Genomic DNA, 12,886 nt, shown 5'->3' on the forward strand with positions numbered 1-12,886 from the left:
AAAAAATTTTTGAGATTCTGAAATACCGTGTAGAATAATAAGAAGAAGGATTTAAACTTATTACAGTCATAATCCGAAAGCGAGGATAAACATCCTCAAATGTCCACTATATATATTTTGAAAGAAATTGAGAAGTTCAGATTTGCGACTGAATTGTTTACAATAGATAAATTTCTTATCATGTCTAATATTTTTCTTGTTTAATTCTATGTATTGAAAAGCCCTAAACACCCTTCCATAAAACTATGGCAGCGTCCTAGATGCCTGGATATCACTGCGAAATTTTCTTCCTGAAGTAAGATTAATTAAATACCCGAAGCGCCTGCTTTGTTGGCTAGAAATGCTCACCCCATTGGTTTTAGGGGACAGAGTGATTTTCTGAGAACTCTTAAAGATGACATCGTATATATTAGATTTATAGTCATCAGCTAAGGGTAATGCTATTTTTTTATTTCACCCTTTAAGAACACGGCTATCATTGTGATTCTTGATTGGGGTAAGGAATTTTTCTTGTCTTTGAGAGAAAAATTCAGGTTCTTTTTCAATTCGAATGATCTAAAAAATAACGATAAGTGCTTTCATCTTGGAATAATTTTCGCAGTTTTTTTAAATGCTTATGATACATATTACATTTATTGGCGAAGGGGAGTTTAAGATCCGTATATCATTCGTTAATCAAGATACGAATTTTAGAAGACTTACAAAAGAAATTTCTTGGTGTACAGATTGATAAAAGAAAGAGAAAAAAAAGTCATTTCGAGTATGAATTGCTTTAAGGGATTTCGTGCACACTGCATTTAAGTAATCTATCTTGTCACTTTCGATGTAAAGCCTATCCTTTCATACGCGGATATAGGAAATTCTAGCGCAAGATCGCGTGCAAAACATAATGGTAACCATTTTCTTTCCATAATTTCCTAAGTCTGAGATACCGAAATGAAGAAGTTGACATTTGAAATACTTCCCCCGACTTACTTCCCGTAATCAAAGGATTAAGAGTTTTCAGTGGAAAAAATCTTGGATTTTATTACAAAAATAAAAAGGTTTCAAATTGCATTTTTTTTTATTTTTAGGTTTTTAAATATAAGTACGACTATTTTTAAGTGTATAAATATATCTAAACTGCGTTTTGCTACATATTGCTATAAATAGCAAAAAATGACAAATTTAATTATATCATAGCTTAGTAAGCAAAAAATAAAACTATCTCTGTTTTCAAAAGAATAATATTTTTTTTTCGTAACCATGACGAAAAGTTCACGTACTTATTAACTTTTTGAAAAACAAGGTAGCCTTATTTTTTAATAACCAATAAAAATATTGAAGGATATTTTTATTGGTTTTTAAGTTATAAATTTGATTAAAAATAAGTTGTAAATTTGATTTTAATTCCTTTAAAACGTCAGTTTACTTTGAATGTATTTATATATTTCACAATGCGCATGCTAAAATGTTTTTTTAAAGGTCAGCTATTTAATTCTGTTTAATTTAATTTACCATGTATTATTTTATTTAAAGCATTTGCTTTAATGACCTAAATGTAAATCTCCGAAACTTCTTTTGTTCAAAAGTTCAAAAAAAAAATGACGATTGAAGTGTCATTTCCATTATTTAACTCAAAATAATTGAAACTTACAAAAGATTATATAGTTAATTTTATAATTACTCTTTTTTTTTTCATTTTGTTTTTCTTTAACTTGGAAAAAGCTGTAACCATAAAAAAATGAGATTTATTTGAGTATATTGTTGATAAAAAATATAATCTGAAATGTAAAAGGGCAAATCAAAATTAGTTTTTATTCGCACAGGAATCAAGAAATATTTTAGTATTTTGAAAACGTTTTCGTTATGGAATTTAATGCGCTTTATGAAGTTAAAATTAATACTGCTAATATCATTTTCATTTTAGTAAAAATGAGTGAAAAAATTAGTTTTAATTTAATTAGTGATATTTAAAGAATACAATAAAAAGAATAATTTCAAACAAAAATCTTGCAATATTATTTAAATAGTAATAATTTATTTAATTTTTTAGTAATAGTAATAATTTATTTAATTTTTTAGTAATAGTAATAATTTATTTAATTTAATTAATTAATTTAATTTTTTATTATTAATAGTTTGTGACATTAATTAACAGTTCTAGAAGCCGAGATGAATAACATTTATTCATTCCAACTGTATTTTTACAAGATAACAAACACTTTACAAGATAAAAACAAATTAATATTTAGAAGAAAATAATAAACAAAAAAAATTGTGCAAAAGTTATGATGCAGAATATACTATATTGTACTTTGACTCTTGCCATTAATTCTGCTGAGGTTGTGATAGACGGTTTTGAATTTGCATGTTTAACAACTGTAAAAGGTTTTTATTCTGGTATATATTGATTCTTGGTTATACAGCTTTTGCAATAAGAATTTAACTTTTCCCCAATAAAAATCGACAAATATTTTTTGGTAATCCGTCTTGATATTAAATATGAATTAAAGTGATTACAACTAAACATTTTTCATCTATATCATATAATGCTCTATCGTCTGCTTTACTCTTTAACTTTTTAATGCATTTGGGGCTTACAAGAACATATAAGGCACCCTTATGTTAGAAATCGAATAGAAAAAAATTTGAAAAACGTAATATCTGAAAGGAATTTACGAAATTCAATGCAAATTTGGATCTCTCACTTCACTCTTAGCGCTCAACATTAAAATCTGTCAATCAAATCTGACATATCTTGAAAAGACTTTATTACAAATATCTGCACTACTTTGAAGACCAACAATGACCTCAATAGCATCAAACTACCATTTTACAACTATATTGCGAACTAAATATATGCGTTTAAATGCAATTAGTTCCAAGAACTAAATAAACCTTCGCAGGAAATACAGGTGGAAATAAACCCACTACAGATCTCAAGTAATAAAAAGACAACTTTCATTCTTTTGTCGGAAAAGATACCCTTGAGGAATGTCATCTATGTAACTGGATACCTTTCTGTTTCAGAATGAACTGGAGAAGGAATTTCCCCGCGTCAGCAGCCAGGTCCCCCTCTCCCCCAGGGGGGATGAGGACGATCGGAGCTATCAGTATTCGGAAGCCGAAGTGGAAAGGGGCACATGGACGGGGAAGTTCGATTTTTTGCTCTCGTTGCTCGGCTATTCTGTTGGACTGGGGAACGTCTGGCGATTCCCCTATCTTTGCTACAGCAACGGTGGAGGTAAGAACAATCATCAAATATCTAGTTACTTGATTCACTCATAAATGTTAAAATATTGTAATCCATTTTCTTACGTAAAAAGTGAAATACTTTTTGTGGCAATGAAGTCATTTTATCCAATGTGTGATCGATAGCAAAGTAGCCAATCAGTTCAATTTTGAAATCTGATAATCGTTCTCAAGTATACCCAGTTAGTTGAATTTTGAAATCTATTTGTGGTTAGCAAGTATACCCAGTTAGTTGAATTTTGAAATCTATTTGTGGTTAGCAAGTATACCCAGTTAGTTGAATTTTGAAATCTATTTGTGCTTAGCAAGTATACCCAGTTAGTTCAATTTTGAAATCTATTTCTGGTTAGCAAGTATACCCAGTTAGTTCAATTTTGAAATCAATTAATCGTTAACAAGTATACCCAATTAGTTGAATTTTGAAATCAATTAATCATTAACAAGTATACCCAGTTAGTTCAAGTTTGAAATCAATTAATCTTTAACAAGTATACCCAGTTAGTTCAAGTTTGAAATCAATTAATCTTTAACAAGTATACCCAGTTAGTTCAAGTTTGAAATATTTTAATCGTTAACAAGTATGCCAAGTTAGTTCAAGTTTTAAATGTATAAAGCATTTTGCAGCATACGATGGTCATTGCATCATTGGACAATATAGGAAATAGGTTTTACTGAAAAGGCGATTCACACAATTTTGTTTATTCTGTAACTACAATATAAGGTAAATTGATTTCATTGCACATGAGGAGTTAAAGGACTACTAATTTAGTTTTAATTTAATTAAGAATTCTAAAGTCATGTTAATTATCCAATTTGTTTAATATTTAGTGGTTGAAATAAAATTGTAGTAATTTTTTTATTTATATTATATATTGATGATTTATTTATATTTTTAATTTTTATACCATGACTATAATTTTTTCCTCTATTTAATTAGTTGAATCTTTGTATTTGGAAAGATGTATTAATTCATCATAGAGCCCCTAGAATATTTGATATGATTATGGATTCTACAAAATTTTTCTCTAATTAAATAGTTTGTGAATTATTTGATTTTAGATTATTGCTTGAAAAATATGGTTATTCGTTATTGATTAAGTATACTTATATTAAAACTTAATATAATCGACATAATATATCTATATCGAATTCTTATGTCGCTGTTGTGAAACAATCATGCTAAATTACTAATTAATTACATTGGTTACCAATGAATCATTGACGGTTTGATATTGAATCACTAATTATTATTCAGTCAAAAATGAAACCCTATTAATAGTCAATGAATGTATTTTTTCACTCATTTATTTCATTGAAATATTCTTAATTTATTTCATTTAAGTAATATAAATCTAAAAGATTTTTTGAAAGAAAATTCGCACCAAAGAATATTGTGTGTATGAGATAAAGAATTGACTAGCATATAAGAGTTTTATTCAGTTTTTTTTTTTTTTTTTGAAAGAGTTTCTCACTTTGGTTTTTGCAAAAAAAGCCCTTTTTTTCAATTTATGCATTTGTAGCAGAACTGCTAAAAAATTGGTATTTGCTTCATAAAACCAAATAGAACTATTGATTTATTTTGCATAAGACGGCTGCTTCAAAATGCTCACACTTATTATCCATAAATAAACTCTACAACAATTTAAAGCAAATGAAAATCGCATTACATCAAGGAATTAAGAGTTGATTAACTTAAATATATTTAAATATATACTTAAATATATCTTGATAATATTTGAGATAGAATGAAAAGCGCTTTAATAAAAAATGATATAAAAAAATTTAAATTATTCATATTTTAAAAGGGAAAAAATGTGCCAATCTGTCATTTTTTTTATAAATTAAATTCTTAAAATACAATGCTTTTGCATACATTGTGTATGTTTTAAATATTTATCATTGAATAAAAGGAGATTAACAGTTTTGTAAATCTACGTTTTCTAAATTACGTAAGCTCCCTATATGACCCATAATTTTTTTTCCAACGCTATAAACCTCAGAATTCTCTGAACTCGGAATACCTAGGTTTTTCTATCAATTGGTGGCGTGCGGAAATGGATGTGAAGAGCTTTATTGAATAAAAAATTATTTCATGGAAAAGGTTACATCATAATACAGCCTGTACAGTAGAGAATATGTTTGGTAAAGAACAATGAGCCCATGGGATTTCATGAGAAGGTTTGTTTTCTCGAGGAAAAGGAATTTCCTCCAGCAAACTTTATCTTCGGAATCTCAGTGAAGCTTTGACGTGGGTGAACAGAAATGTAGGGGGCGGCAAAGAAATTATTCTGAGATTAGATACGGAGAGAGAAGATCTTTCTATCCTAGAGGTGCTGCACTATGTTTCTTGTTTTAAAATCGGATAGATTTTTTTTTCATTGCATGTTCCTCCCAATTAGTCTAATATTCTGAGTAGGCGGGTTTGTTGAGATGAAAGAGGCGATGAATTGACAATTGGGACTGGAATGTGGTGGTATGTTATAGTGGATCTTCTATTTTCCCACAACCACAGCAGTTAGAATGGAATTACCTTTATTGCACTGAACTACAATTTCTCAATCCAAACATATAGAATTGAATAGATTTAATTAGATTGAATTCTCTCATAGAATTGAATGGATTTTTTTAAATAATAGATAGACTAGGGCAAGATAGGATATACTCATAGATTAAATGGTGGATTTAATTAGAATTTCAAATGTAGATTCATAGTGGCCTGTTAGTAGACCCATGATATTGGGTTTGAAAAACTATTTCATGGAAATGGTTACATCATAATACAACCTGTACAATAGAGAATATGTTTGGTAAAGATGGGATTTCATGAGAAGGTTTGTTTTATTGGGGAAAAGGAATTTCCTCAGCAGAAGATTAAGTTCAACAGCAGATTCGACCAAAATTCTAGTGCAACTTGGAGGTTCATAGATGAATTGTCGACTCGGGTGTCCAAGTTCCTAAGTATGGTTCAGAATAACAAAGTTCGCTCTACAATAGCCTACATATAGCTTGAATTCTTTCGGTATTAATGGGCATATATGTGCCCAGAAGTAACTTCACTCCCTAACGAGTAAATAAATTATATTTTTCCATTGATTATCATAGAGAGAACCATTTTGACAAGGAGTTTAAAATTTAAATCGGTAAAAGGTCGGATAGAAAGGTTTAAAGCAGATTATCAATACTAAAAATCGGTCTTTAAATGTATGTAGAAATTAATACTAATTTATTCAGAATTTTAAGAACGATTTTAAATATTTGGAACTTTTAATGTATGTATTGATCCAAAAAGATATTTTACAATATGTTATTTGATCGGCAATGAATGTGAACAGTTTTTGTTTCCATTTGAGAATTTTTGTAAAAATTCAAGTAATCTTGAATCTTTACTAAAGAAATGCCAACATTAATTCCATTAATTTCGTAGTCTCACGTAGGACACCTAATACAAGTTTTATCTACTTAATTTTGCATAAATAATATTCTAGACATATTATTTCTAATTTTATCGGTAGGCTAACATTTCCAGTCTTCTATTTTAAGAAGTCCAACTTATTAATCTAATTGAAAATGAAATATATCATTACAAATTGTGGGATTATTAAAACCGTCTTATAGGATGACACTATTATAACAATTTTGTAAGATTTTTGTTATATCTTATCAAGTATTCACACAAAAATTCATTAAAGATTAGAAATTTCTTGAAAGTAGTTTGAGAAACTTCATACAATTTTTTTTTTAAATACACAAATATTTTAGCCTGATTAATTTCAGTTTTCTAAATCATAAATTATTAAACAGAATATTTAATCACAATCAAAACATGCAAGTAAAAATGCTTATGTAAATTATAAAAATAATAAAAAATAATATAATAATAATATAATATAAAAATAATAAAAGTACAATAATTATTATGAAGAATGATTTTTTAAGTTCCGGTCGATCATAAAAAAAGATAACTTATGCACAAGCTTCTCCCACCGGGGGGGGGGGGCACTTCACACATGGGGATGAGAAGATTCCGGCATTATGGTTGGTTCTTGCCGCCCGGGTGGGTACAGCAATTGTGGTGGTTGTGTACCTCTTACGATGACAGGAGGTAACCAACAGTACAGCCCTTCCCAAGGAAGGGATATATCGTGGCCGGCTTGACCCTTAAGATCCAACCTTAGTTCCCGCCAATGCTATCGAGGGGTTCGGGTCATTCAAAATTAATTCTATCACTTACGATTAGGCGAGGCGGAGTAACCTGGCTGTGGTTATGTACAAAACATGGCCACTTTTCGACATAATCATGGTGAATATTAAGCATTTGTCAAATCAGTGAAGCAGTTTTTCAGTTCCCTGCTTAAAGAACGTCACCATAATGTAATAGGTTTTCCTTTGAACTTCCTTTAATCTAGAAGCTTTTTGAGTTTTCTTTTAAGAAAAGAATATGGAGTAGAATGCTTAAACATCACCTTCTGAAATCTCAATTTTTTGCATGTCACTTAACTTGATGGCTGAGATTCTAATATTCTCCATTTCTTTCCAAACACTTGATTAACTGACTTAAAAAAAGTCTTCTATTGTAACGGATTAACAATTTTGTCGTCCTTCGTTGAGAACGCGACTTAAAGCCGAGTGATTATACTTAATTTTATTCCCTGAAATGAGCTGGCTAGGAAGCCAAAGTTTTCAAACTAATGAGGAATTTCAAAGAAATATTAAGGCCTATCTCTCATCACCAGTGGCAATTCTCCTCGAAAAGGGATTCAAAAACCTGAAATTAGAAGAAAATCAGCATACCCATATGACAAATGTCTGAATCTTCGCTGCGATTCAGACATGGTTACTTATCGACCGAACATTCTGTAATAAACGTATTTTGTTTTATATATATATATATATATTTTCTTATGGTGCATCAGAGCTTCAAAAAAAATAATAATTTTCGTATCTACTTTGTGAAGTCAAACTATTAAATTTATTGCTTATGAAAATGTTTGTTTCAATATTTAAATATGAATAATAACAGAAAAAAAACCCTTTTGTATACGAATAAAACTGAGATTCAAATACTTATATTTATTATACTTATATTTATTTAATCATAAACTGTGCAAATTATTAAAAACAAGATACAATATTAAAAATAAGATTATTTAAACTCAATACAACCTCTTTTGAAGCATTAAACTAAAATGTAATAAAAATTAAATCTCATTGTAAGTCATTCGACTTAAATTTATCTTGACAAAAACTAAATGATAAATGAAAAAAGCACGTGGCGTTCATTCATAAAATGGCTGCGGAAATAAAAAAAATACTAGACGAAAAAAATGAAAAACACGGCGCAAAAGAATTCCAACGTTCAACAAGAGGGAAAAATAGAGGGACGTAAAATAAAAAGAAATTTATTTCCACTCGTATTAAAAAGTTCTTCTCTCGGCTCTGCCCTGAAGGAACAAAGTTTATTCCCACATAAAGCATTATTTCTTGTCCATGCATTTAACCTCTGAATTTTCTCTCCTTGTTATCGGGTAAAAACTGCATCAATTTTCTCTCTAGATTACTAGTTCTGAATACGGAAAATTAAATATTCCTTAAAAGGTCTTTCTTACTTTATTCCTTAACTTAAAATTACTCTTTGTTTTCTTGTAAAAGAATATAAGTGGACATTATGTCACCAAGAAGAATATTTTCTACCGGTTTCAGCTGGAAATAATAAATTCATTTGATTATTTATTCAGTTGCACAAGAAATTTTGTAAGGAAAAACCATTTATATAATTAGATCTTTTCTTTTCATAGGTAAAAACTGCATCCATTTTTTCTCTAGATTACTAGTTTTAAATATGGAAAATTAAATATTTCTTAAAAGGTCTCATTATTCTTTAAAAAAATCTTCTTTGTTTTATTATAGAAGAAAATAAGTGAATATTACATCCCCTACTGAAATATTTTTAAAGTGTTTTCTGCAGAAAATAATAAATTCATTTAATTATTTATTCAGTTGCACAAGAAATTTTGTAAGGAAAAATCATTCATATAATTGAATATTCTCTTTTCATGGATAAAAACTGCAACAATTTTCTCTCTAGATTACTAGTTCTGAACATGGAAAATTAAATATTCCTTAAAAGGTCTCTTACTTTATTCTTAAAAAAAATTCCTCTTTGTTTTCTTATAGAAGAATATAAATGGATATTACACCACCTACTGAAATATTTTTAAAGTGTTTTCTGCAGAAAATAATAAATTAATTTGATTATTTATTCAGTTGCACAAGAAATTTTGTAAAGAAAAATCATTCATATAATTGAATATTCCCATTTTCATAGGTAAAAACTGCATCAGTTTTCTCTCTAGATTACTAGTTTTGAATATGGAAAATTAAATATCCCTTAAAAGGTCTCTTACTTTATTCTTTAAAAAAATTCCTCTTTGTTTTCTTATAGAAGAATATAAATGGATATTACACCACCTACTGAAATATTTTTAAAGTGTTTTCTGCAGAAAATAATAAATTAATTTGATTATTTATTCAGTTGCACAAGAAATTTTGTAAAGAAAAATCATTCATATAATTGAATATTCCCATTTTCATAGGTAAAAACTGCATCAGTTTTCTCTCTAGATTACTAGTTTTGAATATGGAAAATTAAATATCCCTTAAAAGGTCTGTTACTTTATTCTTTAAAAAAATTCCTCTTTGTTTTCTTATAGAAGAATATAAATGGATATTACACCACCTACTGAAATATTTTTAAAGTGTTTTCTGCAGAAAATAATAAATTAATTTGATTATTTATTCAGTTGCACAAGAAATTTTGTAAAGAAAAATCATTCATATAATTGAATATTCCCATTTTCATAGGTAAAAACTGCATCAGTTTTCTCTCTAGATTACTAGTTTTGAATATGGAAAATTAAATATCCCTTAAAAGGTCTCTTACTTTATTCTTTAAAAAAATTCCTCTTTGTTTTCTTATAGAAGAATATAAATGGATATTACACCACCTACTGAAATATTTTTAAAGTGTTTTCTGCAGAAAATAATAAATTAATTTGATTATTTATTCAGTTGCACAAGAAATTTTGTAAAGAAAAATCATTCATATAATTGAATATTCCCATTTTCATAGGTAAAAACTGCATCAGTTTTCTCTCTAGATTACTAGTTTTGAATATGGAAAATTAAATATCCCTTAAAAGGTCTGTTACTTTATTCTTTAAAAAAATTCCTCTTTGTTTTCTTATAGAAGAACATAAATGGATATTACACCACCTACTGAAATATTTTTAAAGTGTTTTCTGCAGAAAATAATAAATTAATTTGATTATTTATTCAGTTGCACAAGAAATTTTGTAAAGAAAAATCATTCATATAATTGAATATTCCCATTTTCATAGGTAAAAACTGCATCAGTTTTCTCTCTAGATTACTAGTTTTGAATATGGAAAATTAAATATCCCTTAAAAGGTCTCTTACTTTATTCTTTAAAAAAATTCCTCTTTGTTTTCTTATAGAAGAATATAAATGGATATTACACCACCTACTGAAATATTTTTAAAGTGTTTTCTGCAGAAAATAATAAATTAATTTGATTATTTATTCAGTTGCACAAGAAATTTTGTAAAGAAAAATCATTCATATAATTGAATATTCCCATTTTCATAGGTAAAAACTGCATCAGTTTTCTCTCTAGATTACTAGTTTTGAATATGGAAAATTAAATATCCCTTAAAAGGTCTGTTACTTTATTCTTTAAAAAAATTCCTCTTTGTTTTCTTATAGAAGAATATAAATGGATATTACACCACCTACTGAAATATTTTTAAAGTGTTTTCTGCAGAAAATAATAAATTCATTTAATTATTTATTCAGTTGCACAAGAAATTTTGTAAGGAAAAAATAATTCATATAATTGAATATTTTCTTTTCACAGGTGCCTTTCTCATTCCTTTTATATGCATGATGTTATTAGCTGGTCTGCCTCTCATGTTCATGGAATTGTCATTTGGTCAGTACGCTAGTCTTGGACCCATAGCCATATTTGACAGATTTTGCCCTCTATTCACTGGTAAGAGCAGTTATTCGTGATGGTTTTGATGTGTTACAGAAAATTCATAATAACATGAATGCCATTTAATGTGATCATAGTCAATACTATTATTATTTTCATATTTTCAAATTTATCTGGTGCCGAACTGATGTATTCAAATGCATGCAAAAATATTCTTTTAGTGTGGTCATTGCATCGTTTAACCCTTTGACTGCGTAATTTTTTAAAATCACTATTTAATTCCGATGTTTGCAAATTAGTTGAAATATTTCTCAAAGTGAACTGATACTATATGCTACATGATAATAATATGATAAAATAAAAATCTGTAAACGTAAAAATAAACACTCTAAATTACAAAAAAAAAAGTGGGATGCAATAGAAAATGGACTGATTGCCAACCCCCGAAAATTGCGAGATAAGCAGTGGTGAGTTAAAATTATCAGCTTTGAAATAGATAATTCCTTTCTTTTGAGCCACATATTGTCATTCATTCAATTCTTACCTTCCACCTATAAGGAAACATCTAGTTGTTGTCTTTCCCATGTGGTGGGGTTAACATTCTTTTCTCTGGGCTAGAGCAATCTGGATTGATTTAAACGGACTGCTAAGTGCCAGATCTAACTTGGAATCGGTTGATTAGCTGGCACCTGCGATTAAATAATGATAGTAAAATGAATAAACAGAACGAATTTGAGTTTTAATTACAAAATTAAAACATAATATTCCAAGTAGACCATCAGGATCTTAACAGGCATAAAAGTTTTCTTAAAACGAACTAACGTAATGCTGCGGTGCAAATGAAAATTTCACAAGTTTTTCTTCGTAACATTTTGGAAAGTCGTCAGCTTTTTGTGAGCAAGATCAAATAATACACGTTGATTATTCTGATGGGGACGAATGTTTTGAAGAAGACACCCCAATTAACGTCTAAATTAATAAACCGTGATATTTTGAAACCCGGCGAAGCTGCGGTGGCATGGTGGTAAGATCTCGGCTTTGGAACTGGAAGGCTTCAGGTTTGAGACCAGATTACACCAAAGAAACGTCGTGTAAGTGGCTTTGATGAAAGTTAAATCCATTGGAGCCAAATGTATTCCCGCTGATATGGTGCGGGAGTTTGGAGATAGGGTTCCAGCTCAGGTATCGTCTTTCTCATCTGACCGTAGTTCAAAATGACGAGGTCCACTTCAAAATAGCTTTAGTGTTGCTTTAAAGTGGGACATTAATATAACTCAACTAAACTGAAAAGGACTTGAAACCTGGCATGCAGCATTGTTGAACAATTTTTTTTAAGTGCAGGTACGAACAATATAAAAGTGAATCGATAAGAACTACTTGTCTATAAGCAACAATTGTAGAATATTTTTGAAAAAAAAAATAAAGATAGTCAGGAAGTAAATGCCTTTTTTTCTTTGCCTAGATATGATATAAATGAAATTGATTTAATTCGGCTATTGTTATTAATCTGTTAATGTTATCAAAATTCTTAAGTCCCGAAATGATCACATTAAGTGGCTTCTATTCTATTTTTAAAAAGAAACCATTTGATGTGCTTTTTCTGCTTTTATCTGTTAAAAATTCTTACAAAAATAATTTAGA

At 28.7% G+C, this 12,886-nt stretch overlaps 1 protein-coding gene across 3 annotated transcripts in view; it reads left to right on the forward strand.

Annotated features, from left to right (window-relative positions):
• LOC129966127 (sodium- and chloride-dependent glycine transporter 1-like) overlaps positions 1-12,886 on the forward strand; it is a 175,746-nt gene that overhangs the window by 59,791 nt on the left and 103,069 nt on the right. For all 3 annotated transcript variants that reach the window (XM_056080513.1, XM_056080512.1, XM_056080511.1), the window contains exons 2-3: positions 3,013-3,226; positions 11,168-11,302. In XM_056080513.1, coding sequence (XP_055936488.1) covers positions 3,013-3,226; positions 11,168-11,302 — 349 coding nt within the window. The remainder of the gene's footprint in view (positions 1-3,012; positions 3,227-11,167; positions 11,303-12,886) is intronic.

This window comes from Argiope bruennichi, chromosome 4 (assembly GCF_947563725.1).
Source record: "Argiope bruennichi chromosome 4, qqArgBrue1.1, whole genome shotgun sequence".
Classification (NCBI taxonomy): Eukaryota; Metazoa; Arthropoda; class Arachnida; order Araneae; family Araneidae; genus Argiope; species Argiope bruennichi.